This window comes from Eleutherodactylus coqui, chromosome 9 (genome assembly GCF_035609145.1).
Source record: "Eleutherodactylus coqui strain aEleCoq1 chromosome 9, aEleCoq1.hap1, whole genome shotgun sequence".
Lineage (NCBI taxonomy): Eukaryota > Metazoa > Chordata > Amphibia > Anura > Eleutherodactylidae > Eleutherodactylus > Eleutherodactylus coqui.
In genome coordinates, this window is record NC_089845.1 from 112,472,437 (window position 1) to 112,492,912 (window position 20,476).

General features: G+C 41.4%; 1 protein-coding gene across 2 annotated transcripts in view; it reads left to right on the forward strand.

The window, feature by feature from the left end:
* Nucleotides 1–10,738, forward strand: part of OPRK1 (opioid receptor kappa 1) — a 74,884-nt gene extending 64,146 nt beyond the window's left edge. The window contains exons 3-4 of one of the 2 annotated variants that reach the window (XM_066579011.1): nucleotides 9,246–9,251; nucleotides 10,158–10,738. In XM_066579011.1, the coding sequence (XP_066435108.1) occupies nucleotides 9,246–9,251; nucleotides 10,158–10,681 (530 nt within the window). In that variant the 3' untranslated portion in view covers nucleotides 10,682–10,738. The remainder of the gene's footprint in view (nucleotides 1–9,245; nucleotides 9,252–10,157) is intronic. The other variant, XM_066579010.1, reaches the window with a different exon arrangement.
* The last annotated feature ends 9,738 nt before the right edge of the window (nucleotides 10,739–20,476 follow it).

Consider the following 20,476-nt stretch of genomic DNA (forward strand, 5'->3'; position numbering starts at 1 on the left):
ATAGGAAATATAGTAACTATTTCACATCACCTTTATCTACCTGATCAAATTAAACATTATCCTGTGCAGGACACCTTCAATGGAGATACAGGCACTTTACTTTTACTACAAGGCTGTTTGTGGTCTTAAAGTCTATAACTGCCTCAAAGCTGAATTACCGAAGTACCGTTGCAGGACAGCTTATTAACAAATGCATGTGTTGGTCTTATGAGACTAATATGTTTCTTGGAGTTTTCAGCCTTAATAATTTTTCATTCAATATAAAGTAGGAGTCATTCAACTAAGGTTAAGATTTCTTAAACAATATCGGCTACCTTTTAGATGACAAAATTTAGACGGAATTGACTAGTTTTAGTCATTAAAATATTTTTTACTGTATTTTTCTTTTTTTCCCCTTTTTAGCGATATATTATAGTCATTTATAGTATTTAAGCCATCCAGATAATAATCTAAAAAAAGACAAGATGATGTGATTTTAAAGAAGGGAAAGGAAGGAAAAAAGAGAAATGATTAGGTTAAACATGGGGTAAGAAGTTTTCAAGTTCAAACTTACATATAAAGTCACGCAAGTTAAATCATAGTGACTGTAAATAATAGTAATACATTATAACTAACCTAAAGTTATCATATATGTGTATATATCTATATATCTTCTGCATATCTTCCATTACAGGGCAATAGTTCTCCATTCTTTGATATACCTCCCTGAAACAGTCCAATAGTTGGTGCTTCTTTTGACTCGCAACTGCACATTTTTTTGTGATAATCAGTAAAAATTGTAATTTACCAGTAACTAGTTGAAAACCCATCCTAGGACAGCAACTGCAATATGTACTTATAAATCTCCATGCTCATGAAAATTATTCAGTGCAATTACGATAAGTAGTTCAAATGCAAAGGCGTCAGCTATTATATATTCCAGAATATACTATGATTTAACAGGACTTAAAGGGGTGGTCTCGCGAAACCAAGTGGGGGTATACACTTCCGTATGGCCATATTAATGCACTTTGTAATATACATCGTGCATTAAATATGAGCCATACAGAAGTTATTCCACTTACCTGCTCCGTTGCTAGCGTCCTCGTCTCCATGGTTCCGTCTAAATTCGCTGGCAGCTTGCTTTTTTAGACGCGCTTGCGCAGTCCGGTCTTCTCCTTTCAGCACGAGCCGCTTCAGTGTGCTCCCCGCTACAGCTCATCTGCGCATGCGCAGATGAGCTGTCACTGCTCGGGAGCGCGCTGGAGCGGCCATTCTGTACCTTCCTCTGTTAGAGGAAGGTGCAGAGCCGCCCAGCTGTCCGGAGAAGCCGCCCAGCTGTCCTGCCGTCCAGCTGTCCTGCCGTCCAGGTAAGTGATGGGCCGGGGGGGGCTGTCGTCGCTGTCGCTGCGATGGGGGGGGGGCTGCCACTGCGATGGGGGGGGCTGTCGCTAGGCCGGGGGGGGGCTGTCGCTGCGATGGGGGGGGGCTGTCGCTAGGCCGGGGGGGGGGCTGTCGCTAGGCCGGGGGAACTAGCGCTGGGCCAGGGGGGTAAGTGATGGGTCGGGGGTGATGTTCACTGACAGGTGAAGGCCCCGGAGCCCAGCGCTGGGCTCCGGGGCCTTCACCTGGGCTCCGGAACCTAGCGCTGGGCTCCGGAACCTAGCGCTGGGCTCCGGGGCCTTCACCTGGGCTGAGGGTCTAGCGCTGGGGAGCCGGGAGCGTAGCGCTGGGGAGCCGGGGGCTAGCGCCGGTTACCTGCTGCCTGGCGGTGGGTGACTGGTCGGCGGCTGCGGGGCGTCTGGTCGGCGGCTGCGGGGCGTCTGGTCGGCGGCTGCGGGGCGTCCGGTTGCCATGGAGACACAGCTGGCAGCGTCTTGGGAGCGCGCACGTCGGGCTGCAGCGAGCGACGGGGAAAGAGCCGGCGGCCATCTTGGGGAAACTTTTATAAGTTGCTGAAACGCTGGAACGGTAAGTACAAACCAGCTAGGAAAGTCATTTACAGGGGTAATTAGTAATGTATGTTTAATTAGGGGGACTGGGCAAAAAAAAAAAAAAATCACTGCTTCCTCGAGACATCTCCTTTAAGTTTGGAATTTGTTAAATCAAGATTTTGCTACTTTGTGAAACCGTCATCGTAGAACCTCAGGTGTTTGATTGAGAGAGGGAGCTTTTCCTGGATGTTGATGATGTGAAAATTGCACAAGTTAGTTGTATAGGGTGGGCCACGGAAAATTAGCCCACACTCTTATGAAAGCTGTCTAAAAGAAAATCTTTGTTGCCCATATCAACCAATCACAGCACAGCTTTCATTTTATCTCAGCAGTATAGGAAATAAAAAAACTGCGCTGTGATTGGTTGCTATGGGCAAGAAAGATAGATTTTCTTTTAGACAGCTTTCATAAGACAGTAGTGCTGGGATACTTTTCCATGGCCAACCCTGTGATGATGAGTGAGTGTGACGCATAGCGTGTAGTTACATAATGCATACACATTGGACCAGAGCAACCGCAAAGGTTAAGATGTCTATATATTAGATAACACCCTACTTTACAGTAATGCACTGCAGAAAGGAGGCATTGAATAAGCGATAGAAATTACATGTTAATTCAATTTTATTTCATCAGAGATAATAAGAGACGTTTTTATTTGTACTTAAATTGCATTGGAAAAAATGGCCTTTCATGGAGAAAGTCTATGCTGCTTCCTTCTGACATTTTATATGTCAAGATGTCCTATTGCTCACATTTATCAATCATCAAGTCATCATTACCAAGTTTGGACTTCATGGTCTACAGATGAATATTTCATTATCAGTTTTATACACAGTATGCTACCTTTTGACCTTTTTTTCTTCTAATCTTGCCTTTGTAAGCGGGTCTCTGAAGCACAAACTTTGCTCTAACATCAAAAGATTATCTGGTAATTGTCGCCGTTTAATCATCAATTCAGATGAAGTCAATCTTGTTTTGAGGCCCTCTTGGGAAGCGCTTTACTATTCTTTCGCATCGTGCTATTGATTTAGTTTTGTCTTCACTTTAATTAGTTTTCTTCATCTGGCTCATTTATTGAGATACAATTTGCAATAATTGATGTGTGATAATTTATTGCCGTCAAAAAAAGTTACGAGTTTGCTAGTCTTCATTTGCATTTTGTAAGCCAGTGAATATTTTTTTTACAGTTAAATACTTTTCTTGTTATATTATGAATAATAAACTTTTGTAATCTGGGAAAAATTACAATTTTTTTTACTGTCCTGTTTTGGAAAATGTACCTTCTGTGAAAAATTTAAGAGATGAGCAAGTATACTCGTTAAAGGAAAATACTGAAGCGAGTATTGTCCTTTTCAAGTACCTGCCTGCTCGTCAGAAAAGATTTTGGGTGTCGGAGATGGTGAGCGGTGGGGGGGTGAGAGAGATCTCCCCCCCCCCATTCACCCCCGCCCTCTTCTGCCGCCCCCCGCCGCCACCTGAATCTTTTCTGATGAGCAGGCAGGTACTCGAAAAGGACGATACTCGCTCGAGTATTGTCCCTTAACGAGTATGCTCGCTCATCTCTAAAAAATTTACATTAAATACACAAACGCTCTTGGTTTAATAGATTACAATTGTCTCCTACATTTTTTAGTTAATCCACTGCTTATACTTAAAAGTTCGGAATTATTGACGGCTATGGTCTGTATTCACTGTATGAGAATGGAAAAGTCTGTAGGTGAATAGAAACGTGATAAAACATAACTTTAATTTTATAAATAAATAAATTAAAGTTAATAAATCAAAAACTACTATGACATGTGACTGCCTAGGTCAGTTCCTGTCTCACATGAAGGAATCAAAAGAAGAAGTAATGCCCATTCACATTCATAATGCCACTCAGTTATTCAAACAGATGATCCCTTACAATTCTATTCCTTAAACAGGGCTGTCATTCTCTATATCTCCCATAAGTGAGTCCCTAAATACTCTGATTCAAGTGGTAGTCTTGCATTTATATAAGTCCTTATATCAATATCAAAGGAAGTAAACTGATAATTGGTACCAACTTATTGCTGTAGTGACTCTATTTCTGGCTCTATGCATTTCAGCAGTATACCCTAGCCTGTCTCAACAGGAGACTGATGTTAGAACAATATTCATATGAAATATAAATGACGTCCAGACTTGATGGTAGACTGGACACCACTCTGATACTACCGCACGCTCGAATGGCTGACCGCCCAGCAAGCACACCAGAGCAGACACCACAGTGCATGCGCCTGAACCTGAGTAAAACCTTGGCTGTTTCACATACAGTACCATGCACCCAGCATGAGCACGCATGTGAGATGGACTGCAGCAATACCCTTCCACAAGGAAAATAGCATGGAATCAGCTATCTTGTGTGTTTGTTTCTAACCTGTCTTTTGAAAGCCCACCTATACAAATTTGCAAAACTGGGAGCAAATTTCGTCCCCATGGCCGTTCCAGTGGTCTGGAGGTAAAAATCATTCTGATACCTAATATAATTATTTTTTAATATAAATTCAATAGCCCTCAGTAAAAAACACCCATGCTGGGGCATTAATGGATCTTCATCTAAAAAGAGCTCCACTGCCTTTAGGCCTCTATCGTGGGGGATACAGGTATACAAAAATGTAACGTCAAGAGTCATCCACAGATATGACTTACTCCATACTATTTCCTTAATAGCACTCAACACATGGTTTGTATCACATAAAAATGCTGGCAATCCACAAGCATATCGCTGTAAATGATGATCTATGAATTCCGACAAATTGCTTGCGATAGAGTTTATGCCCGAAATAATAGGGCACCCAGGTGGACCCATTGGGTCTTTACGCAGTTTGGGTACTAGGTAAAAATATGGCATCCTTGGATTTTCACACAAATGAAATCCTTTTCCGTTTTCGACAAACAGTTTTCAAACAGGGGTACATTAAATCATCTCATATAACTTTCTTTTAATGTCCTCTACAGGATCTGCTGTTAACTTAATATAACTTTTAGTATCTCCTAATATATGTAGAGACTCTGCTTCATAAGAGGACCTGTCTAGAATGACAATGGCGCCTCCCTTGTCCGCGCTCTTAATTTCTAATTCCATATTGTCAGATAATTCTTTCAAAGTTTGTCTTTGTGTTTGATTTAAATTGAGCAAGGTTTTACTATGGTCATTGCATAATTTTGTGAAATCCTGCAATACTTGATTGTAGAAAGTGTCAATACAGCCTCCCCTACCTTCAAGGGGGTAAAATGTGCTTATTGGTTTCAGACCTGATGAAATGGGGTTGTCTAATTAAAATGTTTCTCATTCTCTTGATATTATTGATATTTTGTAACACATTTTGGAGATTGAAATGATGCTGAAATGTCAAGCTTCTAATAAATTTATGAAGATCAACGAACAACTGGTGTAAATCTGGTGCTTTTGATGGGCAAAAGGATAATCCTTTGCACAGTAGGCTAACTTCTGATTCGTTCAGGTCCTATTTGGATTAATTAGGTATACCCAACCTCTGGCACTGATCCTTTTGTATAGTTTTAGGGATGGGGAGAGGGTTTTAGATTTCTTTTTTTTTGATATTTTGTCTTCCTCCTTGCTTTCCCCTTTTACCCTTTCAGCCCTTTTCTGTGATTACGTTGTGGTGAATATCAGATAATGCAGTTGAGTTATTTTGGAGTTTATTATTGGTAAAGGTGGTATGCTGGCTGGACATGGGGAAGTAAGGGATAGATTTAATACTACTGGAAGTTTGGGGACTATTAAAGGCACAGACTCCAGGGGAATGTTGGAATGGTTATGGCTTGAACCTAAAAAAGAATCAGTATTGGCTTGTTGTGCTAATTCTGTTTCTGCTGTAATGGTACCAGATTTTGTGGTGTTGGTGGATAGTTTGATATGATTCTTCTCTATTCTAGAATACAAAAAGGATGGTGGTGTGTAGAAATGACTAGGGGACATATGTCGGGATGCAGATGGAACGGGGGACCGTGGTTGACTAACTGTCTGAAGGGTTTATCAACTTGTTATGGGTGTTATCCCTATTATTGTTATTATTAATCCTATTTGTATCTATACTCTTATAAACAGTATCAGTATTCTTATGTCTATTGGGTGTGTTGTACCCCACAGGGGGAGGGGAGCCATTTGGGCCCTGTGATCCTGTGAATCTATTTACTAGTATTGTGGTTTTTCCTGTCCATTTGGGGGTAGAGGGATGCCTACCAGGATTGACATGGGTTTTTTTGTGGTTATGGAACTATTTTTTTTCAGGTAGAGATGTATTTTGGGGTGGATGCTTATACCTATTGTTCTCCTGATTCTTGGAACGGTTTTGGACTAATGATGCCAAGGAAAAAATTCCTTTTTATTAAAATCTGCCAGATCCCTAAGTGGATCCCTAAGTAACGCGACTTTGCAGCACAGCGTGCAAGGAATTTTGGGAGAGGGGGGTGGGGAGTGCCTTGAAATATAAGCCCTACCCCAAAAATAATCCCTAGCTGCTTTAAAAAAATAAAAACACCCCACATATATCACCTAAGAAGTGGTGTCAACTCCGGCACGTCTTCTCTCGGGCCTCGGCAATTGTCTTCAGGCATTTCTCCCTGGACATGATGCTCAGCCAATCAGAACCAGCGCTTCCTGGAGGCGGGGATTTACAAATCCCTGACCAGGGAGAAATGCCTGAAGACAATTGCCGAGGACTAAGGAGAAGACACGCCGAAACTGACAGAGCTTCTTCGGTGATGTATGTATTTTGTTGTTTTCTATATAGCCGGGGCGTATTTTAGTGCTTTTACAGTAGGATTTTCTTCTGTAAAAGTTGCATTGCACCACACGAAAACACGGTCTGATGCGATACAACAGAAAGGAAGGCTCCATAGGGAAACATAGGCTACAAAACCTCGCAAATCGCGGCTGTATAGAGCATGCCACGATTTTGTATTCTGCTATGTTGGAGGCTACAAAACATTGCTCATGTGGAAGAACCCATAGGAAAGAATGGCTCTACAAACATGCAATTTGTACCACTGTTGCAATGTGACAAAAACACGCCAGTTTGGAAACGGTCTTAAACACAGAGGCAATTCTATCTCGTGATAGTGATTTTAGTGCAGTTACCTCCAGTGATCACAATTTATGTCTCCTCTGATTGCACTTGTACATTTGGCTTTTCTTCTTTGCCTGGGCCCAGAATGCTATGAAGACCTCTGCAACTCATCTTTGTACACTTTCCCCATCTTGTTGTTACCCGTACTGCAGCGGTCAGTACCTTTTTTGTGCCCAAAAAAGTAATAGTGCTCCCTAAAGGAGATAACTGAGACCAAAATAGTGTCCCTTTTCCCTCCTAAAAGTAATAGTGCTCCCTAAAAGTAACAAAGCCACCAATTAGTGCCTCCTCATGTAACAGTGGCGCCCTCAAATAAGTTTGCCCTTAAAGGGGTTAACCAGAATTTTAAATGGATAGACTATCTATATCTGATCATGGGGGCCCACTGCTCGGGGCCCCTGATGATGTAGGAGCATGGTGCACTGCAGCCTCTTCAATATTCATGTCTGAGCACAATTGTGCTTATACTCAGAATATTATTCATAGCAGCCGTTCTGAGCACCACAGGCGTGCCCCATTTACTTAATGATAGGTATTATCGCATTTGTAATGACCCAGGTAATGAAAACATTTTGTTATTTATTGCACATGGTGAACGCCGTAAAAATAATTTAAAAAAGTAACTCCAGAATTGCTATTTTTCTTTTGTTCACCTACCAAAAAAATGCAATAAAGAGCAATCCAAAAGTGACAAGTAACTCAAACTGGTACTAATAAAAACAACAACTCTTCCCCCCAAAACAAGACCTGACACAGCTCTGTTGCTGGAAAAATGAAAATGCTATGGGTCTTAAAATGCAGCAATGCAAATTCAATTGTTTTTCTTTAAAAATTTGCTTTTTTGTGCAAAAGTAGTAAAAATATATATAAACTTGGTATCACAGTGATAGTCCTGATCCAGATAAGAACATTATCAACTTATTTTTACTGAATGGCGAACGCTGTAAAAACAAAACCCAAAAAGAATGGTAGAATGCCTGGGAAGGGGGGTGGGGGTGGGGGGGGGATTCCATCTCCCCTCCCCAAAACGTAATAAAAGTTATACAATACATTATATGGACTCCAGAGTGGTGCTACTAAAAGAATGCAACTTGTCCCAAAAAGCCAAGCTATCATATGGCTACATCAATGAGTTATAACTCTTGCAAAGCAATGATGACAATTACTTGGTACTTAAAGGGGTGGTGGGGATTGAATATAAAGAGGTTTAGGGTCTAGGCATGCAATAAAATTAAAAAAAATAATAAAATAACATATACTCACCTGTCCTCAGTTCCCTGGGCACCAAAAACCTGCTGCACTGCTCCATCGCTGTCCTTCACTGCCAGACATCAACTGATGGCTGTGGCCAATCGAAAGCTGCAGTATCACCTTCTGAACTCCTGGCATCAGTGCTTACATCTTGGGTAACAAGACAAGACAAAACAAAAAATAGGCTCATCATTGTCTCTCCAATCCCCCTCTCCCCGCACCTTCATCCAGTATTAGTTACCTAAATATTTTGTACCTCTGGCCCCCCTCCTCTCATCCCCTGCTGTCACTGCACCTTAGTCCTGCAGAATTAAGTGTCAATTCTTCTCTAATTCTGTCCTGCAGCCGGCGTTAGCAATGTTAAAAAGGTTTCTGAGTAAAACTATTGATGACCTATCCTCAAATGCTGGGCTATTGGTATCGTGAGAGCAGCCTTACAATGCAAAAACAGTTATTAGATTCTTAAGCATTAGTTTTGTTGTAGAGATAATGTATCTAATACTGTTAGAGGCAACGTATCACCTGCTTGATTTTAATAATTAAAAAAATACACTGAAACATATTATGTTTTGCTAATGTTTTCATTTGCACCATGTTTTTAATTCTGCTTTACATAATTATTGGGCAGACATCTTGTCTGAGCTGTTGTGTAAGAAAACTAAGGGTGGTTTCCCATCTGCGCTTGAGGACATCCCAGTGGCCAAATAGCCCCATCTTTAGACAGTACCAAACAGGGCAGAAGGACCCTATTGACTATAATTGGGTCCATTCGGTTCACTCACTTGCCCGGCTTTCAGCCAGGAGTAAAAACACTGGAGGTTCCAAATGTGAAACCACCCTAAGCTAGGAAACAACCTATTGACTTCTGTGGGTGTGTTATGGGCATGCTCTGCGACATGTGAAGAGGTCAGTGTGGTAGAACTATTACTTATAGTTAGTGGTTTAAACCTGTAATTTCTCCAGCTGTATAATGGTAGACCCATTTTTTATTTGTAATCTTGCCCTTTGATAAAAGTGATCTGTGGAAAACAGGAAGTGGGGACCTATTATGGGGCTCAGCGGTCAGTTTGAAAACTGCAAAATTTTAGGTTCCTATTAAAAAATGTTTGATGTTAAACATTTCTTTACAAAATTTGTCTGTACAAATGTCCTTTAAGCCATAAGCAGGTAGTGTGTTTTTGGAAAGTGGAAGGAAAAAGTACAAGCTAATTGCATGTATTACTTGGGATACAGAGTTGATATTAGGAAGTCTTTTGCCACTCGGTGTTGTGGAATGGAGCTTATACAGTTGTTGATATTCTGTTATGTTCTTCTTCGGAGAGAGACAAGACACAATAATTTCTCTAAGTATACATGCACATGGGCGATTTAAAAGGTTGCGCCCAAGATTCTCTGATGCAACTGACATCAGACGGCACTCGGACATCATGTCTGTGTGTTTCCAATGTGCTGAACACCACACATTGAAAATTGAACAAAAATGGCACATGCTGCAATTTTTTTTACTCAGATTCGACCGAGTAAAAAACACTCAATGGGCATATACCCATTCAATTGAATGGGTGTTATTTCTGTCCAATTTTCAGACCTCTTTTTCAGCCCGACGCTTGTGCGCATGAATGCCAACAGCAGATAAAATATCACCTCTCTATCAATAAAAACCACATTTACCAAAAATACCTCATTATATATGAAACTGAAATAGTTTCCGGTTAAATGAGCACCTAAAATACCCAAGGTCTGTAGATGGGTTAGCACACCGCCATGTTACTTTCTGGAAATCTAATTGACCTGAATCTTCTTCTTAACCTTCTAGGTGTCATAGAATGCGCCCTTCAATTTCCTACTCCTTACTGGTACTGGGATACAGTGATGAAAATCTGCGTCTTCATCTTTGCATTCGTCATTCCTGTGTTTATTATAACAATCTGTTATACCTTGATGATCCTCCGGTTAAAGAGCGTTCGTCTACTTTCTGGATCTCGGGAAAAAGACAGAAATCTCAGACGCATTACGAGACTTGTGCTGGTTGTGGTAGCTGTGTTTATTATATGCTGGACACCAATTCATATTTTTGTGTTGGTTGAAACCCTTGTAGATGTACCACAAGGCATTGCTGTCAGCTCAATCTATTATTTTTGCATTGCTTTGGGCTACACTAATAGTAGTTTGAACCCTATCTTATATGCGTTCCTGGATGAAAACTTCAAAAGATGCTTCAAAGACTTTTGCTTTCCTTCAAAACTTAGATTGGATCGGCAAGGAAACAGCAGGGTTGGAAACACTATTCAGGATCCAGCCTACACACGGGATGGTGAGCGGACTACCAAGCCAGTATGACTAGCCGTGGAAATGACTTCTTACACACCTCAAGGAAGTGGTGGGACAAATGAACTTGGTCTAACACAAATAACATCTGCAGTTTGATGACATTTCAGAATTTTCAATGACAGATTTTATTAGACCTATGACATTATGAATCCATTGTCACACACAGTATACAAGCGGTATGTTATATTCACTGTAATATAATGTACTCTGTAATATAAGTATTGACGACACAGAATATCTTCTAGTTTTAAGTAAATATGTTTATAATGATCAACTGTATATAAATACTTCATTTTGTGCCTGTAATGTAATCAAAATGTAAGAAATATTATGTGTTTCTTCTATGTATTGTAAATGCTGTATGTGATATTTCACACTGGAGTGTTATTGCACTTTGTTCTCATTTTCGTCTATGAAATGTACACTAAACACTATGCACAGAATTTTAGATTGATGCTTAACAATACTTGATTATGTATATTGTAGATACATAGTATTATATACATATTGTATACGGTTATATCTAGCGAAATAAAATGTACTTCTAAAATGAATGTTATTCCAAACAATATTAATTTACAAATTAGATTATGTTAAAGGAATTCTATGTATGTTGATGATGGTGATGATTATTTTGCAGGAGTATATAAATATTAGCTCTGCATTTGTAGTTTTTATAAAATTATATTTTGTACTTGATATATTATTTACCTGTAAAACAGTTGTTATATAATACCTTATGAATCCACTTTCTCCAAATGCTTGATTTGGTAGTAAATCCATAGACACAGGGGAAAATTTACTAAGTCTGGGGTTTCAAATGGGCTGAATTTCTTAAGAATATGTTCAATAGAAACCAGAAAACAACCACTTTCTGGTGCTGCTCAGAGGCAGAGATGTCCACTCTTTAGTTGTCTATAGAATTTAGCTATAATTTGCCGCAGTTTCAGGTCTAAGTTATAGTTAATGTGACAAGTCACGAGCTGCCACACTCCTAATACTATACCCTGCCCTGGTGGCGATGGTGTAAAATACCAAAACAATGACAATATGTGTGACTTTTATATGCCAGAAAACTGGCATGAAGGGCTCAGTAAATCTTCCCCAATGCATATTTAAAAACTGCATAACTTTTAATTTATATGCTTATGAAATTTGTTAATATTGAACGTGAAAAGCTTATTAAACAGGAAAAGCACACCAGTATTATCAGCATTTTTACTCAGGATCTTTTTGCATGGCTCATTTTAAGCTCCATGACTAGCACAGACAGACTATATCTTTATATTTGTATAAAGAGCCTTCATGCAGGCCCATGTAAATTGTATGTTAATACTAGTAATTATTAGGAAATTATAGTACCAGTGTTTCTGGTGGCTCAATGCGCCACACAACTGTGCTACATGGTACATCCATTATGATCCCCACACATCACACACAGCTCTACTACAGCTATCCTGACCCCACACATTACATGCACAGCACATTACACACACAGCTCTACTACGTCCATCGTGATTCCCACAAATTGCACACACAGCTTTACTACATGCATGCTGACCCCACACTTTACACACACAGCACATTACACAACACAGCTGTACTACATCCATCCTGACCACACACATCACAAACAGCATGTTACACACACAGTTCTACTACATGCATCCTGACCCCACACATTACACACACAGCTCTACTACATCCATTCTGATTCCCACACATGACGAACACACAGCTCTACTACATCCACCCTGATTCTAGACATTACACACACAGCTCTACTACATAGATGCTGACCCCACACATTACACACACAGCTTTACGACATCCATCCTGACCCCACACTTTACACACACAGCACATTATATGCACAGCTCTATTATATCCATCCTCACACTATACATTACACACACAGCTCTACTACATCTAACCTGATTCCCACACATTACACACACAGTTCTACTGCATCCATCCTCACCTGACACATTACACACATACAGCTGTACTACATCCATCCTGATTCCCACACACGACACACACACAGCTCTACTACATCCATCCTGATTGCACACAGCACATTATACACACAGCTCTACTAAATCCATTCTGACCCCACACATTACACACACAGCTTTACTACATCCATCCTGACCCCACACTTTACACACACAGCACATTACACAGCACAGCTCTACTACATCCATCCTGACCCCACACATTACACACACAGCTCTACTGCATCCATCCTGATTACCACACATTACACACAGATCTCTACTATATCCATTGTGATTTACACACATTACACATACAGCTCTACTACATGCATGCTGACCACACACATTGCACACACAGCTTTACTACATCCATGCTGATTCCACACATTACAGAAAGCACATTATACACACAGCTCTACTACATGCAACCTGACCCCACACATCACACTCACAGGACATTACACACACAGCTCTATTACATCCATCCTGTTTCCACACATTACACACACAGCTCTACTACATGCATGCTGACCCCACACATTACACACACAACTTTACTACATCCATCCTGACCCCACACTTTACACACACAGCACATTATATACACAGCTCTACTACATCCATCCTCACCCCACACATTACACATACAGCTCCACTACATCCATCCTGATTCCCACACATTACACACCCAGCTCTACTACGTCCATCCTCACCTCACACATTACACACACAGCTCTACTACATCCATCCTGATTCCCCCACATGACACACGCAGCTCTACTACATCCATCCTGATTCCACACATTACACACAGCACATTACACACACAGCTCTACTAAATCTATTCTGACCCCACGCATTACACACACAGCTTTACTACATTCATCCTGACCCCACACTTTACACACACAGCACATTACACAACACATCTCTACTACATCCATCCTGACCCCACACATTACACGCACAGCTCTTCTACATCCATCCTGACCCCACATTTAACACACACAGTATATTACACACACAGCTCTACTACATCGATCCTGATTACCACACATTACACACACAGCACATTACACACAGCTGTACTACATGCATGCTGACCACACACATTACACACACAGCTTTACTACATCCATGCTGATTTCTACACATTACACACACAGCACAATATACATACGGCTCTGCTACTTGCATTCTGATTCACACACATGACACACACAGCACATTACATGCAGAGCTGTACTACATGCATCCTATTTCACACACACCACACAGACAGCTGTGGTACATCCTTGCTGATTTCCAGACATCACCAGCACAGCAGACTCCTGGATACAGTGATCAGCCCCTGGTCATGTGACCTCTGACTCCACCCACACAGGCCCTAGTAGCTGCTGTTGGTTTATTCAGTATACAGTACTTTCTACCAAACTGCAGAATGGCTCTTCCCACAGCAGTGATGTCACCGCAGGTCCTTCAGCCCATCGGATCTCTTTGGTGGTGTTAGGTTAGTGTATTCTGTCAGGATTGCTGAGTTGTGTCTGAGATAATAACACCTTAGTGGTATTCTCATTTTGTTATTTTTGTCCTCCCCTTCTAAGCCCCCTAACTGTGTTGTTCTTCTGTCAGTCAGGCTCTGTGTTTTATATATGTTGTAGGACTTGCAATGATGTGACCAGGGATGGAGCAATGACATCACCAGGGGCAGAGCATGAGAAGCACCCACACACAAACATACATACTCACGGTGAAGTGGTTGTTAGTAATTTGATGATCACTCATCCCTCATAGAATCATAGAATGGTAGAGTTGGAAGGGTCCAACCTCCTGCTCAGTGCAGGATTCACTAAAGCATCCCAGACAGATATCTGTCCAGCCTTTGTTTGAACACTTCCATTGAAGGAGAACTCACCACCTCCCATGGTAACCTGTTACACTCATTCATCACCCTCACTGTCAGAAAGTTTTTTCTAATATCTAATTTGTGTCTTACCTTTCAGTTTCAACCCATTGCTTCTAGTCTTTCCTTGTGCAAATGAGAATAGGGCTGATCTCTCTGCACTGTGACAGCTAGAGATGAGCGAGCATGCTCGTTTAAGGCTGCTACTCGATCGAGTAGCAGTCTTATCGAGTAATTGTGTACTCGCCCGAGCAGCATGCGAGGGGGCGGGGGGGGGGGGGGAGGGGGGAGAGTGACAGAGATCTTTCTCTCTCTCTCCCTCGCTGCCCCTTGCTCCCCCCCCCCCCCGCTGGACCCCGCCACCCTTCCCTGCATGCTTCTTTGGTGAGTAGACAGTTACTCGATAAGACTACTACTCGATTGAGTAGCAGCCTTAAACGAGTGTGCTCGCTCAACCCTTAGTGACAGCCCTTCAGATATTTGTAGATAACTATTAAGTCTACTCTCAGCCTTCTTTTTTGCAAGCTAAATATTACCAAATCCTTTAACCGTTCCTCATAGGACATGATTTGCAGACCGCTCACCATCTTGGCAACTCTTCTCTGAACCAGCTCCAGTTTGTCTATATCTTTTTTAAAGTGGTGTGCCCTGAACTAGACACAGTATTCCAGATGAGGTCTGACTAAGGAAGAGTAGAGGGGGATAATTAGCTCACAGACTCTATGCTTCTCCTAATACATCCCAGAATTGTGTTTGCCTTTTTGGCTACTGCATCACATTGTTGACTCATGTTCAGTCTATGATCTATTAGTATACCCAAGTCTTTTTCACATGTGCAGCTGCTTAGCCCAATTCCTTCCATTCCGTATGTGCTTTTTTCTTGCCCAGATGTAGGACTTTGCATTTCTCCTTGTTGAATACCGTTCTGTTAATTGCCACCCACTGTTCAAGCTTTTCTAGATTTTTTTGAATACTCTCCTTCTCTTTCTTTCATTATAATCCCTCATATTTCTTTCATTATTGTTAACAGCGCATCCCCTTTTTACATAGGGAAATGTGCAGCTAATCACATTTTTCTCAGCCACATAAAAGATTTCTTGCTTTTTGGTTGATTGGTGCCCTGCTCAGCTGATTATTTACCGGCATAAAAGGGACATAACTTTAGGCATCATTCATGGATCTTGTAGGTTTCAGATTCAACCAGTTAACCAATTTTTAGTTATTGAACACACTTCAAAATTTGGAACTTGGAGTGAATAAAGAGATAGTTGTATCAAAGAAGTGTTTATACAACTACTTCTATACTGAGGATAGACAAAAGTAAGCAAGATTATTGAGAGGCTATGCTGGCAAAGTATTATAGATAACAGATTGAACTCAAGGAGAAAAACTCTGAAAAATATTCACTAACAGTTATTCTTCTAAATAAAATGATACAAAATAATAAACTAAAAATCTGACATTACAACCTTCTTTTGAATCAAACTAATGGTTTAACAATGAATGTTGCATCCAACCTCTTACGAATGAAGACATTATCACAAATAAACTCTAGCAAAAACATTTGATGGAGTGATACTCCGGAGAGACATTGCAGCTGAATTGTTGGATCCTTCAAAGGGCTGTACATTCTTTGATTAACAAATAGAGATGAGCGAGCACTAAAATGCTCGGGTGCTCGTTACTCGAGTCGAACTTCCCGCGATGCTCGAGGGTTCGTTTCAAGTAACGAACCCCATTAAAGTCAATGGGCGACTCGAGCATTTTTGTATATCGCCGATGCTCGCTAAGGTTTTCATTTGTGAAAATCTGGGAAATTCACGAAAGTGATGGGAATGACACAGAAACGGATAGGGCAGGTGAGGGGCTACATGTTGGGCTGCATCTCAAGCTCCCAGGTCCCACTATTAAGCCACAATAGCGGCAAGAGTGCCCCCCCCCCACTGTCAGCAAAAAAAAAAAAAATTATGCCAACATAAAGATCCTTCTCCTCTGCCATAGCTGTAACAGCTGTGGCAGAGGAGAACGATCTTTATGCTGACATAATTTTTTTTTTAACTTTTTACACATTTTAGGATGATTTTCAGGTAAGGGCTTATATTTTTAAGCCCTTCCCGAAAATTCATCCTGAGATTGCCGGCAGCCCATTGCTTTCAATGGAGCCAGCTGTATTGCCGGCTCCATTGAATTCAATGGTCAGTGCTCATTTAATCGAGACGAGTACCGCGTGGTGCTCGTCTCGAGTAACGAGCATCTCGAGCACCCTAATACTTGAACGAGCATCAAGCTCGGAGAGTATGCTCGCTCATCTCTATTAACAAAGTTTAATTGTTAAATAAAATAATTTGTGTATTAGTCATCCCTATTTTCAAGATTGAGACATGATTTCAATGGATAGAAATATAGAGCTGAAAACCATTCCTAACATGAGGGCTGTTTACATGGCCCATGTATCGGGCCCAAAAGTTCACTTGAACATTATTTCATCCAATCTCAGGTGGTTTTAAAAAAGCACAGCTGCCCCAGTAAATGAGCGATATTCACACGCATGAAGCTACGGTCTATTGCATGTAAAAAAAATTGCCAGCTCAAATGATTTTTAAAGCAGTATAGGCGCTAAAACCACCTGAAATTGGATATATCTATCCACTGAAATCATGTCTCAATCTTGATGAATGATACACAAATTATTTTATTTAGCAGTAAAACTTTGTTTAACAGTCCTTTGTCCCCAGCCAATTTGCAGCATGCAGTCCAGCAACACCTCCTTGCTCCTGTATATTTCTTATTAAACTTCCTATTTACATATGCTTATGGTAAGACAGTGTAATTCACTTCATTCATGTTTGTTTTCATTACAAGTTTCTATTTTATTCACGCAAGTTGAGTATTGCTACCAGACTTTTACATTACAAGGTCAACACACATTCTCTCCTCCCTTCTCTATCTCGGTGCAAGTGTCTTACAAGTTCTGTTAGGCTGAAAGGTGGGGGGAGGTCGAACTGCAATTTTGCTATCAGAGCTTTAAAAGAATCAAGCATTCTTCAGCCATTTGTAAATTTAGCCATACCACAGAGCCTGTATCTCATCAAGCTATTTGTAAGTATAACTCCATTCAATGCTGATGTAGTCTACATTCTTTTTCACTGTCTTATCCAAAGACTAAAGGCCCATTTACATGGCACAAAAGTCAGGCAAAGGATGCCCGACACTCGTCCCTGCGTGTCCTCGCTCCTGTGCTGTTCAACGGGAGCTAGAAGTGCTGGCTTGCTCACAGAGCGGCAGGCAGGGGTCTGGGAGGCTAAATGAGATTTCTCTCCTTGTACACCCCTGCCTCTCTCCATTGACCTAACATAGTGGCCGTTCAGTACTGAACGGCTGCTATTTACACTGAGCGATGAGTGATCAGCTCATCACCCATCGTTTATGCAGCAGCACGAGAGCAAGTATGTGCAGGGATGAATATCGCCTGACATTTCTCCCGTGTAAATGAGCCTTAACTGATTTCTATTTTTCCCTTTCTCCTTGTCCTATACATAACATCTATTCCTATATTCCTTCCAAGGTGACAAAATAACACTCTTGCACTGTCCCAAGAATATCAAATTATCACGTAATAATCCTTTCTCTCTCTCTCTCTCTCTCTCTCTGAAAGTTTCTTTACTGCTGTCTGCTATCTTCTGATCCGTATCAATGCTGCTGTCACCCACAGTAACCTGTCCCCTCAGTGCAGACACTACCTGACACTTGTATGAAGGAGACAAATACATACAGCAAACATCAGGATATAACTTTTAGGTGACCAGTGGGTTGTTGGTATACAGACAGGTAGGAACAAGTAGAGGTTGATCCAGGGATTAGTCTGACTGTCATTAGGGAGTCAGGAAAGAAGTTTTCCCCCAATGGGCTAATTGGCGTCTGCCTCTTGGTTTTTTTTTTTGCCTTCCTCTGGATCAACAAGGAGCTTAAACAGGCTGAACAAGATGGACATTGTCTTCATTCGGCCTTACATACTATGTTACTATATCAGTGTTAAGACAGACAATGTAACATCAAGACACATAGGACAAACAGTGTTTTTTTGTCACATATGACAGACACGTGTTAATGAGAATTTTTCCTCAGGTTATGCATGAACTTGCTTCATAACATAGAGGGACACAAACTGCATGAATGAGAGGATAAAAGGATTCACCCCCCACCACCCCACACACACGCACACACACCAGATCTTTCCAGCAACAATTATATGAGCGGGCAATTTAAGCACAATGATGGGCAAAATGGCATGAGATGGTTGCTAACACAGGCTGCAGGGAAGATATAATGGGGGGAGGGGGGCAGCCAGAAAGGAGGGGTTTTGAATATTTCTATGCAATTCAGAGAAGGCACCGATAATTGGTGGTGTGCACTACTACCCGTGCAAGCATTGGGATGCCATGTAAAAAGGTACATCGATGGGAGGCGAGAAGCCAGCCTGTGCCTGCTGTAGAGCTAAGATTGCGCTTGGGTGGCAACCGAAGGTATTGTTACAACAGTTTCTAAAATGGCTTCTAGGCCATGACTGGCACTAAAATGACCACCAGGGATGTGACTTGACTTGGCGATGGTAAGGGGTGGTCTAGGAACATTACACACTAGACACGTATCAAGGTATGAAGACTGGTACTAGCCATATTAGCAACATGGCCATATAGGGGCAGGGCAATAGGGAGGAATCCCCATCCATGACACTTCTAGGGCAGAACCCTCAGATGGTGAAGAAGAGCTGGCCTTCTTTGTCTTTCACACAAATATTTTATTTTTTGTTGTCTAATTTTACATCACTAACTTTACAATACCGTTTACTGAAATGATGCAACATACATACCAAAGTTACACTTGAGATAGTATTCCCATCCTTGGCCAATATCTATGAACCATATTACGATGACCTCTAATCATCATTATTACTTAAAGGGGTTGTCCCGAGGCAGCAAGTGGGTCTGTACACTTCTGCATGGCCATAATAATGCACTTTGTAATGTACATTGTGCATTAATTATGAGCCATGCAGAAGTTATAAAAAGTTTTATACTTACCTGTTCCGTTGCTGGCGTCCTCGTCTCCATGGTGCCGACTAATTTTCGCCCTCCGATGGCCAAATTAGCCGCGCTTGCGCAGTCCGGGTCTTCTGCAGTCTTCTATGGGGCTCCGTGTAGCTCCGTGTAGCTCCGCCCCGTCACGTGCCGATTCCAGCCAATCAGGAGGCTGGAATCGGCAGTGGACCGCACAGAAGAGCTGCGGTCCACGGAGGAAGAGGCCATCTTCAGCGGTGAGTAGAGAAGTCACCGGAGCGCGGGGATTCAGGTAAGCGCTCCGGTGAGCTTTCTTTACCTCCCTGCATCGGGGTTGTCTCGCGCCGAACGGGGGGGGGGTTGAAAAAAAAAAAAACCCGTTTCGGCGCGGGACAACCCCTTTAAGACGAGACTTCTCCACTTAGAATACCCATTGAGTTACTAAGGTGCAATTCGTACCAGAACAATGTTACATTTTGCATAATGTTTCCTCAAATTTGTTCATGAAACACACAGATCTACGTGAATCTCTGTAGTTTCACACAGAATCCTATCAAGTAGAATTAAGACAAACACACAACAATAGCACTGCTTGAGACTTGTAGGATTTTTTAAAATTATGTTTCTTTGCATTTTAAGTGTTTATTTTGACATAAAAAGTTGTATGAACTTTGCATAAAAATTTCATTTCCAAATTACTGTAGGAGGATGTAGCTATTAAAGGGATTGCCCAGTTTAGAAATTGCATTTGCATATACCATATTAGGATATTCTGAGTTAAAGCGATTGTGCCAACATTGAAAGTTATCTACTATCCACTGGATATGGGGCGACTTTCTTATCA